This window comes from Scyliorhinus torazame, chromosome 16 (genome assembly GCF_047496885.1).
Source record: "Scyliorhinus torazame isolate Kashiwa2021f chromosome 16, sScyTor2.1, whole genome shotgun sequence".
Taxonomy (NCBI): domain Eukaryota; kingdom Metazoa; phylum Chordata; class Chondrichthyes; order Carcharhiniformes; family Scyliorhinidae; genus Scyliorhinus; species Scyliorhinus torazame.
Genome location: NC_092722.1, coordinates 92,384,663 through 92,411,007, shown reverse-complemented (window position 1 = coordinate 92,411,007; position 26,345 = coordinate 92,384,663). Strand labels below are relative to the sequence as shown.

The window sequence follows — 26,345 nt, the reverse complement described above, 5'->3', positions numbered from 1 at the left end:
TCTCGCTCGGGGTGTGTGTGTGTGTGTCACTATCTCGGTCTCGCTGTGTGTGTGTGTCACTCTATCTCGCTCGGGGTGTGTGTGTGTGTGTCACTATCTCGGTCTCGCTGTGTGTGTGTCTCACTGTATCTCGGTCTTGCTCGGTGTGTGTGTGTCACTCTATCTCGGTCTCGTTCTGTGTGTGTGTCACTCTATCTCGGTCTCGCTGTGTGTGTGTGTGTGTCACTCTATCTCGGTCTCGCTGTGTGTGTGTGTCACTCTATCTCGGTCTCGTTCTGTGTGTGTGTCACTCTATCTCGGTCTCGCTCTGTGTGTGTGTGTGTCACTCTATCTCGGTCTCGCTGTGTGTGTGTGTCACTCTATCTCGGTCTCGCTGTGTGTGTGTGTCACTCTATCTCGGTCTCGTTCTGTGTGTGTGTCACTCTATCTCGGTCTCGCTCTGTGTGTGTGTCACTCTATCTCGGTCTCGCTCTGTGTGTGTGTGTGTGTCACTCTATCTCGGTCTCGCTGTGTGTGTGTGTGTGTGTGTGTGTGTGTGTGTCGCTCTATCTCGGTCTCGCTCGGTGTGTGTGTGTCACTCTATCTCGGTCTCGCTGTGTGTGTGTGTCACTCTATCTCGCTCGGGGTGTGTGTGTGTGTGTCACTATCTCGGTCTCGCTGTGTGTGTGTGTCACTGTATCTCGGTCTTGCTCGGTGTGTGTGTGTCACTCTATCTCGGTCTCGCTGTGTGTGTGTGTCACCCTATCTCGGTCTCGCTCTGTGTGTGTGTCACTCTATCTCGGTCTCGCTGTGTGTGTGTGTCACTCTATCTCGGTCGGGGTGTGTGTGTGTGTGTCACTATCTCGGTCTCGCTGTGTGTGTGTGTCACTGTATCTCGGTCTTGCTCGGTGTGTGTGTGTCACTCTATCTCGGTCTCGTTCTGTGTGTGTGTCACTCTATCTCGGTCTCGCTGTGTGTGTGTGTGTGTCACTCTATCTCGGTCTCGCTGTGTGTGTGTGTCACTCTATCTCGGTCTCGCTGTGTGTGTGTGTCACTCTATCTCGGTCTCGTTCTGTGTGTGTGTCACTCTATCTCGGTCTCGCTCTGTGTGTGTGTCACTCTATCTCGGTCTCGCTCTGTGTGTGTGTGTGTGTCACTCTATCTCGGTCTCGCTGTGTGTGTGTGTGTGTGTGTGTCGCTCTATCTCGGTCTCGCTCGGTGTGTGTGTGTCACTCTATCTCGGTCTCGCTGTGTGTGTGTGTCACTGTATCTCGGTCTTGCTCGGTGTGTGTGTGTCACTCTATCTCGGTCTCGCTGTGTGTGTGTGTCACCCTATCTCGGTCTCGCTCTGTGTGTGTGTCACTCTATCTCGGTCTCGCTGTGTGTGTGTGTCACTCTATCTCGGTCTCGCTGTGTGTGTGTGTCACTCTATCTCGGTCTCGCTCTGTGTGTGTGTCACTCTATCTCGGTCTCGCTCTGTGTGTGTGTGTGTGTGTCACTATCTCGGTCTCGCTCTGTGTTTGTGTGTGTCACTATCTCGGTCTCGCTGTGTGTGTGTGTCACTATCTCGCTCGGGGTGTGTGTGTGTGTGTCACTATCTCGGTCTCGCTGTGTGTGTGTGTCACTGTATCTCGGTCTTGCTCGGTGTGTGTGTGTCACTCTATCTCGGTCTCGCTGTGTGTGAGTGTCACTCTATCTCGGTCTCGTTCTGTGTGTGTGTCACTCTATCTCGGTCTCGCTCGGTGTGTGTGTCACTCTATCTCGGTCTCGCTCTGTGTGTGTGTGTGTCACTCTATCTCGGTCTCGCTGTGTGTGTGTGTGTGTGTGTGTCGCTCTATCTCGGTCTCGCTCGGTGTGTGTGTGTCACTCTATCTCGGTCTGGCTGTGTGTGTGTGTCACTGTATCTCGGTCTCGTTCTGTGTGTGTGTCACTCTATCTCGGTCTCGCTGTGTGTGTGTGTCACTCTATCTCGCTCGGGGTGTGTGTGTGTGTCACTCTATCTCGGTCTCGCTGTGTGTGTGTGTCACTCTATCTCGGTCTCGCTCTTTGTGTGTGTCACTCTATCTCGGTCTCGCTGTGTGTGTGTGTGTGTCACTCTATCTCGGTCTCGCTGTGTGTGTGTGTCACTCTATCTCGGTCTCGCTGTGTGTGTGTGTCACTCTATCTCGGTCTCGTTCTGTGTGTGTGTCACTCTATCTCCGTCTCGCTCTGTGGGTGTGTCACTCTATCTCGGTCTCGCTGTGTGTGTGTGTCACTCTATCTCGGTCTCGCTCTTTGTGTGTGTCACTCTATCTCGGTCTCGCTGTGTGTGTGTGTGTGTCACTCTATCTCGGTCTCGCTGTGTGTGTGTGTCACTCTATCTCGGTCTCGCTGTGTGTGTGTGTCACTCTATCTCGGTCTCGTTCTGTGTGTGTGTCACTCTATCTCCGTCTCGCTCTGTGGGTGTGTCACTCTATCTCGGTCTCGCTCGGTGTGTGTGTCACTCTATCTCGGTCTCGCTCTGTGTGTGTGTGTGTGTCACTCTATCTCGGTCTCGCTGTGTGTGTGTGTGTGTGTGTGTCACTCTATCTCTGTCTCGCTCGGTGTGTGTGTGTCACTCTATCTCGGTCTCGCTGTGTGTGTGTGTCACTCTATCTCGCTCGGGGTGTGTGTGTGTGTGTGTCACTATCTCGGTCTCGCTGTGTGTGTGTGTCACTGTATCTCGGTCTTGCTCGGTGTGTGTGTGTCACTCTATCTCGGTCTCGCTGTGTGTGAGTGTCACTCTATCTCGGTCTCGTTCTGTGTGTGTGTCACTCTATCTCGGTCTCGCTCTGTGTGTGTGTGTGTGTCACTCTATCTCGGTCTCGCTGTGTGTGTGTGTGTGTGTGTGTGTCGCTCTATCTCGGTCTCGCTGTGTGTGTGTGTGTGTGTGTCGCTCTATCTCGGTCTCGCTCGGTGTGTGTGTCACTCTATCTCGCTCGGGGTGTGTGTGTGTGTCACTCTATCTCGGTCTCGCTGTGTGTGTGTGTCACTCTATCTCGGTCTCGCTGTGTGTGTGTGTCACTCTATCTCGGTCTCGCTGTGTGTGTGTGTGTGTGTGTGTGTGTCGCTCTATCTCGGTCTCGCTCGCTGTGTGTGTGTCACTCTATCTCGGTCTCGCTCTGTGTGTGTGTCACTCTATCTCGGTCTCGCTGTGTGTGTGTGTGTGTCACTCTATCTCGGTCTCGCTGTGTGTGTGTGTCACTCTATCTCGGTCTCGCTCTGTGTGTGTGTCACTCTATCTCGGTCTCGCTCTGTGTGTGTGTGTGTGTCACTCTATCGGTCTCGCTGTGTGTGTGTGTCGCTCTATCTCGGTCTCGCTCGGTGTGTGTGTGTCACTCTCTATCTCGGTCTCGCTGTGTGTGTGTGTCACTCTATCTCGGTCTCGCTGTTTGTGTGTGTCACTCTATCTCGGTCTCGCTGTGTTTGTGTGTCACTCTATCTCGGTCTCGCTGTGTGTGTGTGTCACTCTATCTCAGTCTCGCTCTGTGTGTGTGTCACTCTATCTCGGTCTCGCTCTGTGTGTGTGTGTGTCACTCTATCTCGGTCTCGCTCTGTGTGTGTGTGTGTCACTCTATCTCGGTCTTGCTCTGTGTGTGTGTGTGTGTCACTCTATCTCGCTCGGGGTGTGTGTGTGTGTGTGTCACTCTATCTCGGTCTCGCTCTGTGTGTGTGTGTGTGTGTGTGTGTGTGTGTCACTCTATCTCGGTCTTGCTCGGTGTGTGTGTGTCACTATCTCGGTCTCGCTCGGGGTGTGTGTCTGTGTGTCACTATCTCGGTCTCGCTCGGGGTGTGTGTCTGTGTGTCACTATCTCGGTCTCGCTGTGTGTGTGTGTCACTGTATCTCGGTCTTGCTCGGTGTGTGTGTCACTCTATCTCGGTCTCGCTGTGTCCGTGTGTCACTCTATCTCGGTCTCGCTGTGTGTGTGTGTCACTCTATCTCTGTCTCGCTGTGTGTGCGTCACTCTATCTCGGTCTCGCTCTGTGTTTGTGTGTGTCACAATCTCGGTCTCGCTCTGTGTGTGTGTGTGTGTGTGTGTGTCGCTCTATCTCGGTCTTGCTCGGTGTGTGTGTCACTCTATCTTGGTCTCGCTCTGTGTTTGTGTGTGTGTGTCACTCTATCTCGGTCTCGCTCTGTGTGTGTGTGTGTCACTATCTTGCTCGGGGTGTGTGTGTGTGTGTCACTATCTCGGTCTCGCTGTATGTGTGTGTCACTCTATCTCGGTCTTGCTCGGTGTGTGTGTGTGTGTCACTCTATCTCGGTCTCGCTGTGTGTGAGTGTCACTCTATCTCGGTCTCGCTCTGTGTGTGTGTCGCTCTATCTCGGTCTCGCTCGGTGTGTGTGTGTCACTCTATCTCGGTCTCGCTGTGTGTGTGTGTCACTCTATCTCGCTCGGGGTGTGTGTGTGTGTCACTCTATCTCGGTCTCGCTCTGTGTGTGTGTCACTCTATCTCGGTCTCGCTCTGTGTGTGTGTCACTCTATCTCGGTCTCGCTCTGTGTGTGTGTGTGTGTCACTCTATCTCGGTCTCGCTCTGTGTGTGTGTCACTCTATCTCGGTCTCGCTCTGTGTGTGTGTGTGTGTCACTCTATCTCGGTCTCGCTCGGGGTGTGTGTGTGTGTATGTGTGTGTCACTATCTCGGTCTCGCTGTGTGTGTGTGTCACTCTATCTCGCTCGGGGTGTGTGTGTGTGTGTCACTCTATCTCGGTCTCGCTGTGTGTGTGTGTCACTGTATCTCGGTCTTGCTCGGTGTGTGTGTGTGTCACTCTATCTCGGTCTCGCTGTGTGTGAGTGTCACTCTATCTCGGTCTCGCTGTGTGTGTGTGTGTGTGTCGCTCTATCTCGGTCTCGCTCGGTGTGTGTGTGTCACTCTATCTCGGTCTCGCTGTGTGTGTGTGTCACTCTATCTCGCTCGGGGTGTGTGTGTGTGTCACTCTATCTCGGTCTCGCTCTGTGTGTGTGTCACTCTATCTCGGTCTCGCTGTGTGTGTGTGTCACTCTATCTCGGTCTCGCTGTGTGTGTGTCACTCTATCTCGGTCTCGCTGTGTGTGTGTGTCACTCTATCTCGGTCTCGCTGTGTGTGTGTGTCACTCTATCTCGGTCTCGCTCTGTGTGTGTGTCACTCTATCTCGGTCTCGCTCTGTGTGTGTGTGTGTGTCACTCTATCGGTCTCGCTGTGTGTGTGTGTGTGTGTGTCGCTCTATCTCGGTCTCGCTCGGTGTGTGTGTCACTCTATCTCGGTCTCGCTGTGTGTGTGTGTCACTCTATCTCGGTCTCGCTCTGTGTGTGTGTCACTCTATCTCGGTCTCGCTCTGTGTGTGTGTGTGTGTGTGTGTCACTATCTCGGTCTCGCTCTGTGTGTGTGTGTGTCACTATCTCGGTCTCGCTCGGGGTGTGTGTGTGTGTGTCACTATCTCGGTCTCGCTGTGTGTGTGTGTCACTCTATCTCGCTCGGGGTGTGTGTGTGTGTGTCACTATCTCGGTCTCGCTGTGTGTGTGTGTCACTGTATCTCGGTCTTGCTCGGTGTGTGTGTGTCACTCTATCTCGGTCTCGCTGTGTGTGAGTGTCACTCTATCTCGGTCTCGTTCTGTGTGTGTGTCACTCTATCTCGGTCTCGCTGTGTGTGTGTGTGTGTCACTCTATCTCGGTCTCGCTGTGTGTGTGTGTCACTCTATCTCGGTCTCGCTGTGTGTGTGTGTCACTCTATCTCGGTCTCGTTCTGTGTGTGTGTCACTCTATCTCGGTCTCGCTCTGTGTGTGTGTCACTCTATCTCGGTCTCGCTCGGTGTGTGTGTCACTCTATCTCGGTCTCGCTCTGTGTGTGTGTGTGTGTCACTCTATCTCGGTCTCGCTGTGTGTGTGTGTGTCGCTCTATCTCGGTCTCGCTCGGTGTGTGTGTGTCACTCTATCTCGGTCTCGCTGTGTGTGTGTGTCACTCTATCTCGCTCTGGGTGTGTGTGTGTGTGTCACTATCTCGGTCTCGCTGTGTGTGAGTGTCACTCTATCTCGGTCACGTTCTGTGTGTGTGTCACTCTATCTCGGTCTCGCTCGGTGTGTGTGTCACTCTATCTCGGTCTCGCTCTGTGTGTGTGTGTCACTCTATCTTGGTCTCGCTGTGTGTGTGTGTGTGTGTGTCGCTCTATCTCGGTCTCGCTCTGTGTGTGTGTCACTCTATCTCGGTCTCGCTCTGTGTGTGTGTCACTCTATCTCGGTCTCGCTGTGTGTGTGTGTGTGTCACTCTATCTCGGTCTCGCTGTGTGTGTGTGTGTGTGTCGCTCTATCTCGGTCTCGCTCGGTGTGTGTGTGTCGCTCTATCTCGGTCTCGCTGTGTGTGTGTGTCACTGTATCTCGGTCTTGCTCGGTGTGTGTGTCACTCTATCTCGGTCTCGCTGTGTCCGTGTGTCACTCTATCTCGGTCTCGCTGTGTGTGTGTGTCACTCTATCTCTGTTTCGCTGTGTGTGCGTCACTCTATCTCGGTCTCGCTCTGTGTTTGTGTGTGTCACAATCTCGGTCTCGCTCTGTGTGTGTGTGTGTGTGTGTGTCGCTCTATCTCGGTCTTGCTCGGTGTGTGTGTCACTCTATCTTGGTCTCGCTCTGTGTTTGTGTGTGTGGGTCACTCTATCTCGGTCTCGCTCTGTGTGTGTGTGTGTCACTATCTTGCTCGGGGTGTGTGTGTGTGTGTCACTATCTCGGTCTCGCTGTATGTGTGTGTCACTCTATCTCGGTCTTGCTCGGTGTGTGTGTGTGTGTCACTCTATCTCGGTCTCGCTGTGTGTGAGTGTCACTCTATCTCGGTCTCGCTCTGTGTGTGTGTCGCTCTATCTCGGTCTCGCTCGGTGTGTGTGTGTCACTCTATCTCGGTCTCGCTGTGTGTGTGTGTCACTCTATCTCGCTCGGGGTGTGTGTGTGTGTCACTCTATCTCGGTCTCGCTCTGTGTGTGTGTCACTCTATCTCGGTCTCGCTCTGTGTGTGTGTCACTCTATCTCGGTCTCGCTCTGTGTGTGTGTGTGTGTCACTCTATCTCGGTCTCGCTCTGTGTGTGTGTCACTCTATCTCGGTCTCGCTCTGTGTGTGTGTGTGTGTCACTCTATCTCGGTCTCGCTCGGGGTGTGTGTGTGTGTATGTGTGTGTCACTATCTCGGTCTCGCTGTGTGTGTGTGTCACTCTATCTCGCTCGGGGTGTGTGTGTGTGTGTCACTCTATCTCGGTCTCGCTGTGTGTGTGTGTCACTGTATCTCGGTCTTGCTCGGTGTGTGTGTGTGTCACTCTATCTCGGTCTCGCTGTGTGTGAGTGTCACTCTATCTCGGTCTCGCTGTGTGTGTGTGTGTGTGTCGCTCTATCTCGGTCTCGCTCGGTGTGTGTGTGTCACTCTATCTCGGTCTCGCTGTGTGTGTGTGTCACTCTATCTCGCTCGGGGTGTGTGTGTGTGTCACTCTATCTCGGTCTCGCTCTGTGTGTGTGTCACTCTATCTCGGTCTCGCTGTGTGTGTGTGTCACTCTATCTCGGTCTCGCTGTGTGTGTGTCACTCTATCTCGGTCTCGCTGTGTGTGTGTGTCACTCTATCTCGGTCTCGCTGTGTGTGTGTGTCACTCTATCTCGGTCTCGCTCTGTGTGTGTGTCACTCTATCTCGGTCTCGCTCTGTGTGTGTGTGTGTGTCACTCTATCGGTCTCGCTGTGTGTGTGTGTGTGTGTGTCGCTCTATCTCGGTCTCGCTCGGTGTGTGTGTCACTCTATCTCGGTCTCGCTGTGTGTGTGTGTCACTCTATCTCGGTCTCGCTCTGTGTGTGTGTCACTCTATCTCGGTCTCGCTCTGTGTGTGTGTGTGTGTGTGTGTCACTATCTCGGTCTCGCTCTGTGTGTGTGTGTGTCACTATCTCGGTCTCGCTCGGGGTGTGTGTGTGTGTGTCACTATCTCGGTCTCGCTGTGTGTGTGTGTCACTCTATCTCGCTCGGGGTGTGTGTGTGTGTGTCACTATCTCGGTCTCGCTGTGTGTGTGTGTCACTGTATCTCGGTCTTGCTCGGTGTGTGTGTGTCACTCTATCTCGGTCTCGCTGTGTGTGAGTGTCACTCTATCTCGGTCTCGTTCTGTGTGTGTGTCACTCTATCTCGGTCTCGCTGTGTGTGTGTGTGTGTCACTCTATCTCGGTCTCGCTGTGTGTGTGTGTCACTCTATCTCGGTCTCGCTGTGTGTGTGTGTCACTCTATCTCGGTCTCGTTCTGTGTGTGTGTCACTCTATCTCGGTCTCGCTCTGTGTGTGTGTCACTCTATCTCGGTCTCGCTCGGTGTGTGTGTCACTCTATCTCGGTCTCGCTCTGTGTGTGTGTGTGTGTCACTCTATCTCGGTCTCGCTGTGTGTGTGTGTGTGTGTGTGTGTGTCGCTCTATCTCGGTCTCGCTCGGTGTGTGTGTGTCACTCTATCTCGGTCTCGCTGTGTGTGTGTGTCACTCTATCTCGCTCTGGGTGTGTGTGTGTGTGTCACTATCTCGGTCTCGCTGTGTGTGAGTGTCACTCTATCTCGGTCACGTTCTGTGTGTGTGTCACTCTATCTCGGTCTCGCTCGGTGTGTGTGTCACTCTATCTCGGTCTCGCTCTGTGTGTGTGTGTCACTCTATCTTGGTCTCGCTGTGTGTGTGTGTGTGTGTGTCGCTCTATCTCGGTCTCGCTCTGTGTGTGTGTCACTCTATCTCGGTCTCGCTCTGTGTGTGTGTCACTCTATCTCGGTCTCGCTGTGTGTGTGTGTGTCACTCTATCTCGGTCTCGCTGTGTGTGTGTGTGTGTGTCGCTCTATCTCGGTCTCGCTCGGTGTGTGTGTGTCGCTCTATCTCGGTCTCGCTGTGTGTGTGTGTCACTCTATCTCGGTCTCGCTCTGTGTGTGTGTCACTCTATCTCGGTCTCGCTCTGTGTGTGTGTGTCACTATCGGTCTCGCTGTGTGTGTGTGTGTGTGTGTCGCTCTATCTCGGTCTCGCTCGGTGTGTGTGTGTCACTCTATCTCGGTCTCGCTGTGTGTGTGTGTGTGTCACTCTATCTCGGTCTCGCTGTGTGTGTGTGTGTGTGTGTCGCTCTATCTCGGTCTCGCTCGGTGTGTGTGTGTCACTCTATCTCGGTCTCGCTGTGTGTGTGTGTCACTCTATCTCCCTCGGGGTGTGTGTGTGTGTCACTCTATCTCGGTCTCGCTGTGTGTGTGTGTGTCACTCTGTCTCGGTCTCGCTCTGTGTGTGTGTCACTCTATCTTGGTCTCGCTCTGTGTGTGTGTGTCACTCTATCTCGGTCTCGCTCTGTGTGTGTGTCACTCTATCTCGGTCTCGCTCTGTGTGTGCGTCACTCTATCTCCGTCTCGCTCTGTGTGTGTGTGTGTGTCACTCTATCTCGGTCTCGCTCTGTGTGTGTGTGTGTCACTCTATCTCGGTCTTGCTCTGTGTGTGTGTGTGTGTGTCACTCTATCTCGCTCGGTGTGTGTGTGTGTGTCACTCTATCTCGGTCTCGCTCTGTGTGTGTGTCACTCTATCTCGGTCTCGCTCTGTGTGTGTGTCACTCTATCTCGGTCTCGCTCTGTGTGTGTGTGTGTGTGTGTGTGTGTGTGTGTGTGTGTGTCACTCTATCTCGGTCTCGCTGTGTGTGTGTTTCACTCTATCTCGGTCTCGCTCTGTGTGTGTGTGTCACTCTATCTCGGTCTCGCTGTGTGTGTGTGTCACTCTATCTCGGTCTCGCTGTGTGTGTGTGTCACTCTATCTCGGTCTCGCTCTGTGTGTGTGTGACTCTATCTCGGTCTCGCTCTGTGTGTGTGTGTGTCACTATCTCGCTCGGAGTGTGTGTGTGTGTCACTCTATCTCGGTCTCGCTGTTTGTGTGTGTCACTCTATCTCGGTCTCGCTGTGTTTGTGTGTCACTCTATCTCGGTCTCGCTGTGTGTGTGCGTCACTCTATCTCCGTCTCGCTCTGTGTGTGTGTGTGTGTGTCACTCTATCTCGGTCTCGCTGTGTGTGTGTGTGTGTCACTCTATCTCGGTCTCGCTCTGTGTGTGTGTGTGTCACTCTATCTCGGTCTTGCTCTGTGTGTGTGTGTGTGTCACTCTATCTCGCTCTGTGTGTGTGTGTGTGTCACTCTATCTCGGTCTCGCTCTGTGTGTGTGTCACTCTATCTCGGTCTCGCTCTGTGTGTGTGTCACTCTATCTCGGTCTCGCTCTGTGTATGTGTCACTCTATCTCGGTCTCGCTCTGTGTGTGTGTGTGTGTGTGTGTCACTCTATCTCGGTCTCGCTGTGTGTGTGTTTCACTCTATCTCGGTCTCGCTCTGTGTGTGTGTGTCACTCTATCTCGGTCTCGCTGTGTGTGTGTGTCACTCTATCTCGGTCTCGCTGTGTGTGTGTGTCACTCTATCTCGGTCTCGCTGTGTGTGTGTGTCACTCTCTCGGTCTCGCTCTGTGCGTGTGTGTGTCACTCTATCTCGGTCTCGCTGTGTGTGTGTGTGTGTGTGTGTGTCGCTCTATCTCGGTCTCGCTGTGTGTGTGTGTGTGTGTGTCGCTCTATCTCGGTCTCGCTCGGTGTGTGTGTCACTCTATCTCGCTCGGGGTGTGTGTGTGTGTCACTCTATCTCGGTCTCGCTCTGTGTGTGTGTCACTCTATCTCGGTCTTGCTGTGTGTGTGTGTCACTCTATCTCGGTCTCGCTGTGTGTGTGTGTCACTCTATCTCGGTCTCGCTGTGTGTGTGTGTCACTCTATCTCGGTCTCGCTGTGTGTGTGTGTGTGTGTGTGTGTGTCGCTCTATCTCGGTCTCGCTCGCTGTGTGTGTGTCACTCTATCTCGGTCTCGCTCTGTGTGTGTGTCACTCTATCTCGGTCTCGCTGTGTGTGTGTGTGTGTGTCACTCTATCTCGGTCTCGCTGTGTGTGTGTGTCACTCTATCTCGGTCTCGCTCTGTGTGTGTGTCACTCTATCTCGGTCTCGCTCTGTGTGTGTGTGTGTGTGTCACTCTATCGGTCTCGCTGTGTGTGTGTGTCGCTCTATCTCGGTCTCGCTCGGTGTGTGTGTGTCACTCTATCTCGGTCTCGCTGTGTGTGTGTGTCACTCTATCTCGGTCTCGCTGTTTGTGTGTGTCACTCTATCTCGGTCTCGCTGTGTTTGTGTGTCACTCTATCTCGGTCTCGCTGTGTGTGTGTGTCACTCTATCTCAGTCTCGCTCTGTGTGTGTGTCACTCTATCTCGGTCTCGCTCTGTGTGTGTGTGTGTCACTCTATCTCGGTCTCGCTCTGTGTGTGTGTGTGTCACTCTATCTCGGTCTTGCTCTGTGTGTGTGTGTGTGTCACTCTATCTCGCTCGGGGTGTGTGTGTGTGTGTGTCACTCTATCTCGGTCTCGCTCTGTGTGTGTGTGTGTGTGTGTGTGTGTGTGTGTGTGTGTCACTCTATCTCGGTCTTGCTCGGTGTGTGTGTGTCACTATCTCGGTCTCGCTCGGGGTGTGTGTCTGTGTGTCACTATCTCGGTCTCGCTGTGTGTGTGTGTCACTGTATCTCGGTCTTGCTCGGTGTGTGTGTCACTCTATCTCGGTCTCGCTGTGTCCGTGTGTCACTCTATCTCGGTCTCGCTGTGTGTGTGTGTCACTCTATCTCTGTCTCGCTGTGTGTGTGTCACTCTATCTCGGTCTCGCTCTGTGTTTGTGTGTGTCACAATCTCGGTCTCGCTCTGTGTGTGTGTGTGTGTGTGTGTCGCTCTATCTCGGTCTTGCTCGGTGTGTGTGTCACTCTATCTTGGTCTCGCTCTGTGTTTGTGTGTGTGTGTCACTCTATCTCGGTCTCGCTCTGTGTGTGTGTGTGTCACTATCTTGCTCGGGGTGTGTGTGTGTGTGTGTCACTATCTCGGTCTCGCTGTATGTGTGTGTCACTCTATCTCGGTCTTGCTCGGTGTGTGTGTGTGTGTCACTCTATCTCGGTCTCGCTGTGTGTGAGTGTCACTCTATCTCGGTCTCGCTCTGTGTGTGTGTCGCTCTATCTCGGTCTCGCTCGGTGTGTGTGTGTCACTCTATCTCGGTCTCGCTGTGTGTGTGTGTCACTCTATCTCGCTCGGGGTGTGTGTGTGTGTCACTCTATCTCGGTCTCGCTCTGTGTGTGTGTCACTCTATCTCGGTCTCGCTCTGTGTGTGTGTCACTCTATCTCGGTCTCGCTCTGTGTGTGTGTGTGTGTGTCACTCTATCTCGGTCTCGCTCTGTGTGTGTGTCACTCTATCTCGGTCTCGCTCTGTGTGTGTGTGTGTGTCACTCTATCTCGGTCTCGCTCGGGGTGTGTGTGTGTGTATGTGTGTGTCACTATCTCGGTCTCGCTGTGTGTGTGTGTCACTCTATCTCGCTCGGGGTGTGTGTGTGTGTGTCACTCTATCTCGGTCTCGCTGTGTGTGTGTGTCACTGTATCTCGGTCTTGCTCGGTGTGTGTGTGTGTCACTCTATCTCGGTCTCGCTGTGTGTGAGTGTCACTCTATCTCGGTCTCGCTGTGTGTGTGTGTGTGTGTGTCGCTCTATCTCGGTCTCGCTCGGTGTGTGTGTGTCACTCTATCTCGGTCTCGCTGTGTGTGTGTGTCACTCTATCTCGCTCGGGGTGTGTGTGTGTGTCACTCTATCTCGGTCTCGCTCTGTGTGTGTGTCACTCTATCTCGGTCTCGCTCTGTGTGTGTGTCACTCTATCTCGGTCTCGCTCTGTGTGTGTGTGTGTGTCACTCTATCTCGGTCTCGCTCTGTGTGTGTGTCACTCTATCTCGGTCTCGCTCTGTGTGTGTGTGTGTGTCACTCTATCTCGGTCTCGCTCGGGGTGTGTGTGTGTGTATGTGTGTGTCACTATCTCGGTCTCGCTGTGTGTGTGTGTCACTCTATCTCGCTCGGGGTGTGTGTGTGTGTGTCACTCTATCTCGGTCTCGCTGTGTGTGTGTGTCACTGTATCTCGGTCTTGCTCGGTGTGTGTGTGTGTCACTCTATCTCGGTCTCGCTGTGTGTGAGTGTCACTCTATCTCGGTCTCGCTGTGTGTGTGTGTCACTCTATCCCGCTCGGGGTGTGTGTGTGTGTCACTCTATCTCGGTCTCGCTCTGTGTGTGTGTCACTCTATCTCGGTCTCGCTGTGTGTGTGTGTCACTCTATCTCGGTCTCGCTGTGTGTGTGTCACTCTATCTCGGTCTCGCTGTGTGTGTGTGTCACTCTATCTCGGTCTCGCTGTGTGTGTGTGTCACTCTATCTCGGTCTCGCTCTGTGTGTGTGTCACTCTATCTCGGTCTCGCTCTGTGTGTGTGTGTGTGTCACTCTATCGGTCTCGCTGTGTGTGTGTGTGTGTGTGTCGCTCTATCTCGGTCTCGCTCGGTGTGTGTGTCACTCTATCTCGGTCTCGCTGTGTGTGTGTGTCACTCTATCTCGGTCTCGCTCTGTGTGTGTGTCACTCTATCTCGGTCTCGCTCTGTGTGTGTGTGTGTGTGTGTGTGTCACTATCTCGGTCTCGCTCTGTGTGTGTGTGTGTCACTATCTCGGTCTCGCTCGGGGTGTGTGTGTGTGTGTCACTATCTCGGTCTCGCTGTGTGTGTGTGTCACTCTATCTCGCTCGGGGTGTGTGTGTGTGTGTCACTATCTCGGTCTCGCTGTGTGTGTGTGTCACTGTATCTCGGTCTTGCTCGGTGTGTGTGTGTCACTCTATCTCGGTCTCGCTGTGTGTGAGTGTCACTCTATCTCGGTCTCGTTCTGTGTGTGTGTCACTCTATCTCGGTCTCGCTGTGTGTGTGTGTGTGTCACTCTATCTCGGTCTCGCTGTGTGTGTGTGTCACTCTATCTCGGTCTCGCTGTGTGTGTGTGTCACTCTATCTCGGTCTCGTTCTGTGTGTGTGTCACTCTATCTCGGTCTCGCTCTGTGTGTGTGTCACTCTATCTCGGTCTCGCTCGGTGTGTGTGTCACTCTATCTCGGTCTCGCTGTGTGTGTGTGTGTGTGTCACTCTATCTCGGTCTCGCTGTGTGTGTGTGTGTGTCACTCTATCTCGGTCTCGCTGTGTGTGTGTGTCACTCTATCTCGCTCGGGGTGTGTGTGTGTGTGTCACTATCTCGGTCTCGCTGTGTGTGTGTGTCACTGTATCTCGGTCTTGCTCGGTGTGTGTGTGTCACTCTATCTCGGTCTCGCTGTGTGTGAGTGTCACTCTATCTCGGTCACGTTCTGTGTGTGTGTCACTCTATCTCGGTCTCGCTCGGTGTGTGTGTCACTCTATCTCGGTCTCGCTCTGTGTGTGTGTGTCACTCTATCTTGGTCTCGCTGTGTGTGTGTGTGTGTGTGTCGCTCTATCTCGGTCTCGCTCTGTGTGTGTGTCACTCTATCTCGGTCTCGCTCTGTGTGTGTGTCACTCTATCTCGGTCTCGCTGTGTGTGTGTGTGTGTCACTCTATCTCGGTCTCGCTGTGTGTGTGTGTGTGTGTCGCTCTATCTCGGTCTCGCTCGGTGTGTGTGTGTCGCTCTATCTCGGTCTCGCTGTGTGTGTGTGTCACTCTATCTCGGTCTCGCTCTGTGTGTGTGTCACTCTATCTCGGTCTCGCTCTGTGTGTGTGTGTCACTATCGGTCTCGCTGTGTGTGTGTGTGTGTGTGTCGCTCTATCTCGGTCTCGCTGTGTGTGTGTGTCACTCTATCTCGGTCTCGCTGTGTGTGTGTGTGTGTCACTCTATCTCGGTCTCGCTGTGTGTGTGTGTGTGTGTGTCGCTCTATCTCGGTCTCGCTCGGTGTGTGTGTGTCACTCTATCTCGGTCTCGCTGTGTGTGTGTGTCACTCTATCTCGCTCGGGGTGTGTGTGTGTGTCACTCTATCTCGGTCTCGCTGTGTGTGTGTGTGTCACTCTATCTCGGTCTCGCTCTGTGTGTGTGTCACTCTATCTCGGTCTCGCTCTGTGTGTGTGTGTCACTCTATCTCGGTCTCGCTCTGTGTGTGTGTCACTCTATCTCGGTCTCGCTCTGTGTGTGTGTGTCACTCTCTCGGTCTCGCTCTGTGCGTGTGTGTGTCACTCTATCTCGGTCTCGCTGTGTGTGTGTCACTCTATCTCGGTCTCGCTGTGTGTGTGTGTGTGTCACTATCTCGGTCTCGCTCTGTGTGTGTGTGTGTGTCACTCTATCTCGCTCGGGGTGTGTGTGTGTCACTCTATCTCGGTCTCGCTGTGTGTGTGTGTGTGTGTCACTATCTCGGTCTCGCTCTGTGTGTGTGTGTGTGTGTGTCACTCTACCTCGCTCGGGGTGTGTGTGTGTCACTCTATCTCGGTCTCGCTGTGTGTGTGTGTCACTCTATCTCGGTCTCGCTCTGTGTTTGTGTGTGTCACTATCTCGGTCTCGCTGTGTGTGTGTGTGTGTGTCACTATCTCGGTCTCGCTCTGTGTGTGTGTGTGTCACTCTATCTCGGTCTCGCTCTGTGTGTGTGTGTGTGTCACTCTATCTCGGTCTCGCTGTGTGTGTGTGTGTGTCACTCTATCTCGGTCTCGCTGTGTGTGTGTGTGTGTGTCACTCTATCTCGCTCGGGGTGTGTGTGTGTGTGTGTCACTCTATCTCGGTCTCGCTGTGTGTGTGTGTCACTATCTTGGTCTCGCTGTGTGTGTGTGTGTGTCGCTCTACCTCGATCTCACTGTGTGTGTGTGTCACTCCACCTCTGTGTGTGTGTGTGTCACTCTATCTCGCTCGGGGTGTGTGTGTGTCACTCGATCTCGATTTCGCTTTGTGTGTCACTATCTCGGTCTCGCTGTGTGTGTGTGTGTGTGTCACTCTATCTCGCTGTGTGTGTGTGTCACTCTATCTCGGTCTCGCTCTGTGTGTGTGTGTGTGTGTGTGTGTGTGTGGCTATCTCGCTGTGTGTGTGTCACCCTATCTCGGTCTCGCTCTGTGTGTCACTGTGTGTGTGTCACTATCTCGGTCTGTGTGTGTGTGTGTGTGTGTGACTCTATCTCGGTCTCGCTCTGTGTGTGTGTCACTCTATCTCGGTCTCGCTCTGTGTGTCACTGTGTGTGTGTGTGTGTCACTATCTCGGTCTGTGTGTGTGTGTGTGTCACTATCTCGGTCTCGCTCTGTGTGTGTGTCAGTCACTCTACCTCAGTCTTGCTCTGTGTGTGTGTGTCACTCTATCTCGGTCTCACTCACACTCTCTTTCTCCTCAGGTTTACATGTTCAAATATGACTCCACTCATGGGACCTTCAATGGAACAGTCAAGGCCGAGAATGGGAAACTCGTCATCAATGGAAAACCTGTCAGCGTTTTCCAGGAGTAAGTCTGAATGTCGGAGCAGGAGACTGGACTGGGGATGTGGGGAGGGTCCCGTGTCTGTACAGTGAGCTGCCGATGCCTCCCACAGGCGATCAGTCACAATACCACTATTTTTATTTTCTTTACAGGCGTGACCCGGCTAACATCAAGTGGGGCGACGCGGGGGCTCAGTACGTAGTGGAGTCCACAGGCGTATTCACCACCCTCGAGAAAGCTGCGGTAAGTTTAGGGAAGGCATGTCCCGATCCCGCCAGTGTGTATCTGTAGGCTCGCCTGACCTGTGACCTCTGTTTTCTCTCCTCCCCCCCGGATAGGCTCACCTGAAGGGCGGTGCAAAGCGAGTGGTCATCTCCGCCCCGTCTGCCGACGCTCCCATGTTCGTCGTGGGTGTCAATCATGACAAATTCGACAAGAGCATGACCATTGTCAGGTGAGTGACGACCTCCCCACCGCATTGCAGGGGCTGCGGCCCCTGCCGTCGCCCACACACACCCCCCCTCTCACCATCCTCTTTTATTTTCTCTCTCTCAGCAATGCCTCCTGTACCACGAACTGCCTCGCTCCTCTGGCCAAAGTCATCAATGACAAGTTTGGGATCATTGAAGCTCTGATGGTGAGTCTGTCTCAGCCTGGGGGAGGAGGGGGCCTGTGGGTCTCATTGTCTGGGTCTCTCTCCCTCCCTCTCCCAGGGTCTCTCTCCCAGGGTCTCTCTCTCCCAGGGTCTCTCTCTCCCAGGGTCTCTCTCCCTCCCTCTCCCAGGGTCTCTCTCTCTCTCCCAGGGTCTCTCTCTCCCAGGGTCTCTCTCTCCCAGGGTCTCTCTCTCCCAGGGTCTCTCTCTCCCAGGGTCTCTCTCTCCCAGGGTCTCTCTCCCTCCCTCTCTGTCCCAGTGTCTCTCTCTCTCTCTCTCTCCCAGGGTCTCTCTCCCTCTCTGTCCCAGTGTCTCTCTCCCTCCCTCTCCCAGGGTCTCTGTCCCAGGGTCTCTCTCCCTCCCTCTCCCAGGGTCTCTGTCCCAGGGTCTCTCTCCCTCCCTCTCCCAGGGTCTGTCTCTCCCTCCCAGGGTCTCTCTCTCCCAGGGTCTCTCTGTCTCTCCCAGGGTCTCTCTGTCTCTCCCAGGGTCTCTCTGTCTCTCCCAGGGTCTCTCTGTCTCTCCCAGGGTCTCTCTGTCTCTCCCAGGGTCTCTCTGTCTCTCCCAGGGTCTCTCTGTCTCTCCCAGGGTCTCTCTGTCTCTCCCAGGGTCTCTCTCTCCCAGGGTCTCTCTCTCCCAGGGTCTCTCTCTCTCCCAGGGTCTCCCTCTCCCAGGGTCTCTCTGTCTCTCCCAGGGTCTCTCTGTCTCTCCCAGGGTCTCTCTGTCTCTCCCAGGGTCTCTCTCCCAGGGTCCCTCTCTCTCTCTCTCTCTCCCAGGGTCTCTCTCCCTCCCTCTTTCCCAGGGTCTCTCTCCCAGGGTCCCTCTCTCTCTCTCCCAGGGTCTCTCTCCCTCCCTCTTTCCCAGGGTCTCTCTCCCAGGGTCCCTCTCCCAGGGTCCCTCTCTCTCTCTCCCAGGGTCTCTCTCCCTCCCTCTTTCCCAGGGTCTCTCTCTCCCAGGGTCTCTCTGCCTCTCTCTCCCTCCCTCTCTCCCAGGGTCTCTCTGCCTCTCTCTCCCTCCCTCTCTCCCAGGGTCTCTCTGCCTCTCTCTCCCTCCCTCTCTCCCAGGGTCTCTCTCTCCCAGGGTCTCTCTCTCCCAGGGTCTCTCTCTCCCAGGGTCTCTCTCTCCCAGGGTCTCTCTCTCCCAGGGTCTCTCTCTCCCAGGGTCTCTCTCTCCCAGGGTCTCTCTCTCCCAGGGTCTCTCTCTCCCAGGGTCTCTCTCTCCCAGGGTCTCTCTCTCTCCCAGGGTCTCTCTCTCTCCCAGGGTCTCTCTCTCCCAGGGTCTCTCTCTCCCAGGGTCTCTCTCTCCCAGGGTCTCTCTCTCTCCCTCCAGGGTCTCTCTCTCTCTCTCCAGGGTCTCTCTCTCTCTCTCCAGGGTCTCTCTCTCTCTCCCAGGGTCTCTCTCTCTCTCCCAGGGTCTCTCTCTCTCTCCCAGGGTCTCTCTCTCTCTCCCAGGGTCTCTCTCTCTCTCCCAGGGTCTCTCTCTCTCTCCCAGGGTCTCTCTCTCTCTCCCAGGGTCTCTCTCTCTCTCCCAGGGTCTCTCTCTCTCTCCCAGGGTCTCTCTCTCTCTCCCAGGGTCTCTCTCTCTCTCCCAGGGTCTCTCTCTCCCAGGGTCTCTCTCTCCCAGGGTCTCTCTCTCCCAGGGTCTCTCTCTCCCAGGGTCTCTCTCTCCCAGGGTCTCTCTCTCCCAGGGTCTCTCTCTCCCAGGGTCTCTCTCCCAGGGTCTCTCTCTCCCAGGGTCTCTCTCCCTCCCTCTCCCAGGGTCTCTCTCTCCCAGGGTCTCTCCCTCCCTCTCTGTCCCAGTGTCTCTCTCTCTCTCTCTCCCAGGGTCTCTCTCCCTCTCCCTCCCAGGGTCTCTCTCTCTCCCAGGGTCTCTCTGTCTCTCCCAGGGTCTCCCTCTCCCAGGGTCTCTCTGTCTCTCCCAGGGTCCCTCTCCCAGGGTCCCTCTCTCTCTCTCTCTCTCTCCCAGGGTCTCTCTCCCTCCCTCTTTCCCAGGGTCTCTCTCCCAGGGTCTCTCTCCCAGGGTCCCTCTCTCTCTCTCCCAGGGTCTCTCTCCCTCCCTCTTTCCCAGGGTCTCTCTCTCCCAGGGTCTCTCTGCCTCTCCCTCCCTCTCTCCCAGGGTCTCTCTCCCTCCCTCTTTCCCAGGGTCTCTCTCTCCCAGGGTCTCTCTGCCTCTCTCTCCCTCCCTCTTTCCCAGGGTCTCTCTCCCAGGGTCCCTCTCTCTCTCTCTCTCTCTCCCAGGGTCTCTCTCCCTCCCTCTTTCCCAGGGTCTCTCTCTCCCAGGGTCTCTCTGCCTCTCTCTCCCTCCCTCTCTCCCAGGGTCTCTCTCCCTCCCTCTTTCCCAGGGTCTCTCTCTCCCAGGGTCTCTCTGCCTCTCTCTCCCTCCCTCTTTCCCAGGGTCTCTCTCTCCCAGGGTCTCTCTCTCTCTCCCAGGGTCTCTCTCTCTCTCCCAGGGTCTCTCTCTCTCTCCCAGGGTCTCTCTCTCTCTCCCAGGGTCTCTCTCTCTCTCCCAGGGTCTCTCTCTCTCTCCCAGGGTCTCTCTCTCTCTCCCAGGGTCTCTCTCTCTCTCCCAGGGTCTCTCTCTCTCTCCCAGGGTCTCTCTCTCTCTCCCAGGGTCTCTCTCTCTCTCCCAGGGTCTCTCTCTCTCTCCCAGGGTCTCTCTCTCTCTCCCAGGGTCTCTCTCTCTCTCCCAGGGTCTCTCTCTCTCTCCCAGGGTCTCTCTCTCTCTCCCAGGGTCTCTCTCTCTCTCCCAGGGTCTCTCTCTCTCTCCCAGGGTCTCTCTCTCTCTCCCAGGGTCTCTCTCTCTCTCCCAGGGTCTCTCTCTCTCTCCCAGGGTCTCTCTCTCTCTCCCAGGGTCTCTCTCTCTCTCCCAGGGTCTCTCTCTCTCTCCCAGGGTCTCTCTCTCTCTCCCAGGGTCTCTCTCTCTCTCCCAGGGTCTCTCTCTCTCTCCCAGGGTCTCTCTCTCTCTCCCAGGGTCTCTCTCTCTCTCCCAGGGTCTCTCTCTCTCTCCCAGGGTCTCTCTCTCTCTCCCAGGGTCTCTCTCTCTCTCCCAGGGTCTCTCTCTCTCTCCCAGGGTCTCTCTCTCTCTCCCAGGGTCTCTCTCTCTCTCCCAGGGTCTCTCTCTCTCTCCCAGGGTCTCTCTCTCTCTCCCAGGGTCTCTCTCTCTCTCCCAGGGTCTCTCTCTCTCTCCCAGGGTCTCTCTCTCTCTCCCAGGGTCTCTCTCTCTCTCCCAGGGTCTCTCTCTCTCTCCCAGGGTCTCTCTCTCTCTCCCAGGGTCTCTCTCTCTCTCCCAGGGTCTCTCTCTCTCTCCCAGGGTCTCTCTCTCTCTCCCAGGGTCTCTCTCTCTCTCCCAGGGTCTCTCTCTCTCTCCCAGGGTCTCTCTCTCTCTCCCAGGGTCTCTCTCTCTCTCCCAGGGTCTCTCTCTCTCTCCCAGGGTCTCTCTCTCTCTCCCAGGGTCTCTCTCTCTCTCCCAGGGTCTCTCTCTCTCTCCCAGGGTCTCTCTCTCTCTCCCAGGGTCTCTCTCTCTCTCCCAGGGTCTCTCTCTCTCTCCCAGGGTCTCTCTCTCTCTCCCAGGGTCTCTCTCTCTCTCCCAGGGTCTCTCTCTCTCTCCCAGGGTCTCTCTCTCTCTCCCAGGGTCTCTCTCTCTCTCCCAGGGTCTCTCTCTCTCTCCCAGGGTCTCTCTCTCTCTCCCAGGGTCTCTCTCTCTCTCCCAGGGTCTCTCTCTCTCTCCCAGGGTCTCTCTCTCTCTCCCAGGGTCTCTCTCTCTCTCCCAGGGTCTCTCTCTCTCTCCCAGGGTCTCTCTCTCTCTCCCAGGGTCTCTCTCTCTCTCCCAGGGTCTCTCTCTCTCTCCCAGGGTCTCTCTCTCTCTCCCAGGGTCTCTCTCTCTCTCCCAGGGTCTCTCTCTCTCTCCCAGGGTCTCTCTCTCTCTCCCAGGGTCTCTCTCTCTCTCCCAGGGTCTCTCTCTCTCTCCCAGGGTCTCTCTCTCTCTCCCAGGGTCTCTCTCTCTCTCCCAGGGTCTCTCTCTCTCTCCCAGGGTCTCTCTCTCTCTCCCAGGGTCTCTCTCTCTCTCCCAGGGTCTCTCTCTCTCTCCCAGGGTCTCTCTCTCTCTCCCAGGGTCTCTCTCTCTCTCCCAGGGTCTCTCTCTCTCTCCCAGGGTCTCTCTCTCTCTCCCAGGGTCTCTCTCTCTCTCCCAGGGTCTCTCTCTCTCTCCCAGGGTCTCTCTCTCTCTCCAGGGTCTCTCTCTCTCCCAGGGTCTCTCTCTCTCCCAGGGTCTCTCTCTCTCCCAGGGTCTCTCTCTCTCCCGGTCTCTCTCTCCCAGGGTCTCTCTCTCCCAGGGTCTCTCTCTCCCAGGGTCTCTCTCTCCCAGGGTCTCTCTCTCCCAGGGTCTCTCTCTCCCAGGGTCTCTCTCTCCCAGGGTCTCTCTCTCCCAGGGTCTCTCTCTCCCAGGGTCTCTCTCTCCCAGGGTCTCTCTCTCCCAGGGTCTCTCTCTCCCAGGGTCTCTCTCTCCCTCCCTCTCTCCCAGGGTCTCTCTCTCCCTCCCTCTCTCCCAGGGTCTCTCTCTCCCAGGGTCTCTCTCTCCCAGGGTCTCTCTCTCCCTCCCTCTCTCCCAGGGTCTCTCTCTCCCAGGGTCTCTCTCTCCCTCCCTCTCTCCCAGGGTCTCTCTCTCCCAGGGTCTCTCTCTCCCAGGGTCTCTCTCTCCCAGGGTCGCTCTCTCCCAGGGTCTCTCTCTCCCAGGGTCGCTCTCTTCCAGGGTCTCTCTCTCCCAGGGTCTCTCTCTCCCAGGGTCGCTCTCTCCCAGGGTCGCTCTCTCTCCAGGGTCTCTCTCTCTCCAGGGTCTCTCTCTCTCCAGGGTCTCTCTCTCTCCAGGGTCTCTCTCTCTCCAGGGTCTCTCTCTCTCCAGGGTCTCTCTCTCCCAGGGTCTCTCTCTCCCAGGGTCTCTCTCTCCCAGGGTCTCTCTCTCCCAGGGTCTCTCTCTCCCAGGGTCTCTCTCTCCCTCCCTCTCTCCCAGGGTCTCTCTCTCCCAGGGTCTCTCTCTCCCAGGGTCTCTCTCTCCCTCCCTCTCTCCCAGGGTCTCTCTCTCCCAGGGTCTCTCTCTCCCAGGGTCTCTCTCTCCCAGGGTCTCTCTCTCCCAGGGTCTCTCCCAGGGTCTCTCTCTCCCAGGGTCTCTCTCTCCCTCCCTCTCTCCCAGGGTCTCTCTCTCCCAGGGTCTCTCTCTCCCAGGGTCTCTCTCTCCCAGGGTCTCTCTCTCCCAGGGTCTCTCTCTCCCAGGGTCTCTCTCTCCCAGGGTCTCTCTCTCCCAGGGTCTCTCTCTCCCAGGGTCTCTCTCTCCCTCCCTCTCTCCCAGGGTCTCTCTCTCCCAGGGTCTCTCTCTCCCAGGGTCTCTCTCTCCCAGGGTCGCTCTCTTCCAGGGTCGCTCTCTTCCAGGGTCTCTCTCTCCCAGGGTCGCTCTCTCCCAGGGTCGCTCTCTCTCCAGGGTCTCTCTCTCTCCAGGGTCTCTCTCTCTCCAGGGTCTCTCTCTCTCCAGGGTCTCTCTCTCTCCAGGGTCTCTCTCTCTCCAGGGTCTCTCTCTCTCCAGGGTCTCTCTCTCTCCAGGGTCTCTCTCTCCCAGGGTCTCTCTCTCCCAGGGTCTCTCTCTCCCAGGGTCTCTCTCTCCCAGGGTCTCTCTCTCCCAGGGTCTCTCTCTCCCAGGGTCTCTCTCTCCCAGGGTCTCTCTCTCCCAGGGTCTCTCTCTCCCAGGGTCTCTCTCTCCCTCCCTCTCTCCCAGGGTCTCTCTCTCCCAGGGTCTCTCTCTCCCAGGGTCTCTCTCTCCCTCCCTCTCTCCCAGGGTCTCTCTCTCCCAGGGTCTCTCTCTCTCCCAGGGTCTCTCTCTCTCCCTCCCTCTCTCCCAGGGTCTCTCTCTCTCTCCCAGGGTCTCTCTCTCCCAGGGTCTCTCTCTCTCTCTCTCTCCCAGGGTCTCTCTCTCCCAGGGTCTCTCTCTCCCAGGGTCTCTCTCTCCCAGGGTCTCTCTCTCCCAGGGTCTCTCTCTCCCAGGGTCTCTCTCTCCCAGGGTCTCTCTCTCCCAGGGTCTCTCTCTCCCAGGGTCTCTCTCTCCCAGGGTCTCTCTCTCCCAGGGTCTCTCTCTCCCAGGGTCTCTCTCTCTCTCTCCCAGGGTCTCTCTCTCTCTCCCAGGGTCTCTCTCTCTCTCCCAGGGTCTCTCTCTCTCTCCCAGGGTCTCTCTCTCTCTCTCTCCCAGGGTCTCTCTCTCTCTCCCAGGGTCTCTCTCTCTCTCCCAGGGTCTCTCTCTCTCTCCCAGGGTCTCTCTCTCCCCAGGGTCTCTCTCTCCCCAGGGTCTCTCTCTCCCCAGGGTCTCTCTCTCCCCAGGGTCTCTCTCTCCCCAGGGTCTCTCTCTCCCCAGGGTCTCTCTCTCCCCAGGGTCTCTCTCTCCCCAGGGTCTCTCTCTCCCAGGGCCTCTCTCTCCCAGGGCCTCTCTCTCCCAGGGCCTCTCTCTCCCAGGGCCTCTCTCTCCCAGGGTCTCTCTCTCTCTCCCAGGGTCTCTCTCTCTCTCCCAGGGTCTCTCTCTCCCAGGGTCTCTCTCTCTCTCTCTCTCCCAGGGTCTCTCTCTCCCAGGGTCTCTCTCTCCCAGGGTCTCTCTCTCCCAGGGTCTCTCTCTCCCAGGGTCTCTCTCTCCCAGGGTCTCTCTCTCTCTCCCAGGGTCTCTCTCTCCCAGGGTCTCTCTCTCTCTCTCCCAGGGTCTCTCTCTCTCTCCCAGGGTCTCTCTCTCTCTCTCTCCCAGGGTCTCTCTCTCTCTCCCAGGGTCTCTCTCTCTCTCCCAGGGTCTCTCTCTCTCTCCCAGGGTCTCTCTCTCTCTCCCAGGGTCTCTCTCTCTCTCCCAGGGTCTCTCTCTCTCTCCCAGGGTCTCTCTCTCTCTCCCAGGGTCTCTCTCTCCCAGGGTCTCTCTCTCCCAGGGTCTCTCTCTCCCAGGGTCTCTCTCTCCCAGGGTCTCTCTCTCCCTCCCTCTCTCCCAGGGTGTCTCTCTCTCTCTCCCAGGGTGTCTCTCTCTCTCTCCCAGGGTGTCTCTCTCTCTCTCCCAGGGTCTCTCTCTCTCTCCCAGGGTCTCTCTCTCTCTCCCAGGGTCTCTCTCTCTCTCCCAGGGTCTCTCTCTCTCTCCCAGGGTCTCTCTCTCTCTCCCAGGGTCTCTCTCTCTCTCCCAGGGTCTCTCTCTCTCTCCCAGGGTCTCTCTCTCTCTCCCTCCCTCTCTCTCAGGGTTTCTCTCCCTCTCTCTCTTCCTCTCTCCCAGGGTCTCTCTCTCCCAGGGTCTCTCTCCCTCCCTCTCTCCCACGGTTTCTCTCTCAGGGTTTCTCTCCCTCTCCCTCTTTCCCAGGGTCTCTCGCCCTCTCTCTCAGGGTCTCACTCTCTCCCTCTCTCCCAGGGTCTCTCTCTCTCTCCCTCCCTCCCAGGGTCTCTCTCCCATAGCTATCTTTGCTTACAGGCAAAGAGCCCGGGGGCACTGGGGTTGCTGCCTAGCTGTGTGGAGGGGGCACCCGGGTGGCCAGCCTCAGGTGGGGGGGGGGGGGGGGCGGGGGGGGGGGGGGGTGGGAGAGCAAGAACATCCTTCCTCAGAGTAGCAGACCAGAACTGCACACAATACTCCAGGTGTGGCCTCACCTAGGCCCTGTACAATTGCAGCAATACATCCCTGCTTCTGTACTCGAAACCTCTCGCAATGAAGGCCAACATACCATTCGCCTTCTTTACCGCCTGCTGCACCTGCATGCTTACCTTCAGCGAATGGTGCGCAAGGACACCCAGGTCCCGCTGCACACTCCCCTCTCCCAATTTACAACCATTCGGGTAGTGTTATGGGCCAGGGTTTAAAGATCCCCACAGTGTATCATGGAGTTCACCTGACCCACAACTTTTACTAGATTGTGGTATGGGGAGCACACGGCTTACTCTGCAGGTGTGGTACAGCAGAAAGTGGACCAGTGGTTTTTAAAACAAAACTATGTTTATTCTATGAACTCAAGTTAACCTTTTTAAAAACATAGTGAACATCTTAGCAACCATCAATTCAAATACAACCCCCAAAGACTACACCACTAAGTATTCTTTTGACATCCAAAAACTTAACGACCTCTAAACAGGAGCACATCAGGGTTTACATTCAAGACTGAAAACATTTATACTTCTGAATTCACCAAATGATCCATAGATAGTTTTTCATGGCAGAGATCAACAGCAGTGCTACTCACAGACACACCCAAGCTTTCTCAAACTGAAACTAAAAGCAGAAATCGAGCTCCGCTCCACCCACACTCTGACATCACTCCAGTAACCTGAGCAGCTCCATTTCTTATAGGTACATTTCTTAAACACTCATTTCTTGAAGGGTACTCTCACATGACAGGTCGTATTCTGCCTTCCTGTTTTTGCTTCCAAACTGAATAACCTCACATTTATCCAAATTATACTGCATCTGCCATTGGTTTGCCCACTCGCCCAGCCTGTCCAGATCATGCTGTAGAATCCCTGCACCCTCATCACGGTTCACCCTCCCACCCAACTTGGTATCATCTGCAAACTTAGAGTTGTTACAATTTGTTCCCTCATCCAAATCATTAATATATATTGTGAGTCCCAGCACCGATCCCTGTGGTACCCCACTGGTTACTGCCTGCCAATTTGAAAAGGACTCATTAATCCCTACTCTTTGTTTCCTCTCTGCCAACCAGTTTTCTATCCACCTCAATACATTTCCCCCAATCCCATGCGCTTTAATTTTGCACTATAATCTCTTATGCGGAACTTTGTCAAACGCCTTCTGAAAGTCCAAATATACCACATCGACTGGCTCCCCCTTGTCGACTGTACTGGTTATCTCTTCAAAGAATTCCAACAGATTGGTCAAGCATGATTTGCCCTTCATAAATCCATACGGACTCTGACTGATCCTGTCACTGCTTTCTAAATGTTCCACTATAAAGTCCTTGATAAGGGATTCAAGCATTGTCCCCACTACCGATGTTAGGCTTACTGGTCTTTAATTCCCTGCTTTCCCACTACCTCTCTTTTTGAATATCAGAGTGACGTGAGCTACCCTCCAATCTGCAGGGGCAGTTCCAGAATCTATAGAATCCCGGAAGATGGCCACCAATGCATCCACTATTTCCAGAGCCACCTCCTTAAGCACTCTGGGATGGAGATTCTCAGGCCCTGGGGATTTATCCGCCTTCAATCCCATCAATTTTCCCAGCACCATTTCTCTACTAATGTTGATCTCCCTCAGTTCTTCCCTCTCACTAAACCTTTCATTCTCCAACATTTCTGGGATCTGATTTGTGTCCTCATTTGTGAAGACAGAACCAAAGTATGTATTTAATGGCTCAGCTATTTCTTTGTTCCTTATTGTGCATTCCCTGTTTCTGTCTGTCGGGGGGCCTACATTTCTCTTTACCAATCTCTTTCTCTTCACTAAGAAACTCTTAGTGTCAGTCTTT

The 26,345-nt window shown here is 55.2% G+C and overlaps 1 protein-coding gene across 1 annotated transcript in view; it reads left to right on the top strand.

The window, feature by feature from the left end:
• Positions 1-26,345, top strand: part of gapdh (glyceraldehyde-3-phosphate dehydrogenase) — a 93,990-nt gene that overhangs the window by 46,860 nt on the left and 20,785 nt on the right. The window contains exons 4-7 of the mRNA XM_072478747.1: positions 16,142-16,248; positions 16,377-16,467; positions 16,563-16,678; positions 16,780-16,861. Coding sequence (XP_072334848.1) covers positions 16,142-16,248; positions 16,377-16,467; positions 16,563-16,678; positions 16,780-16,861 — 396 coding nt within the window. The remainder of the gene's footprint in view (positions 1-16,141; positions 16,249-16,376; positions 16,468-16,562; positions 16,679-16,779; positions 16,862-26,345) is intronic.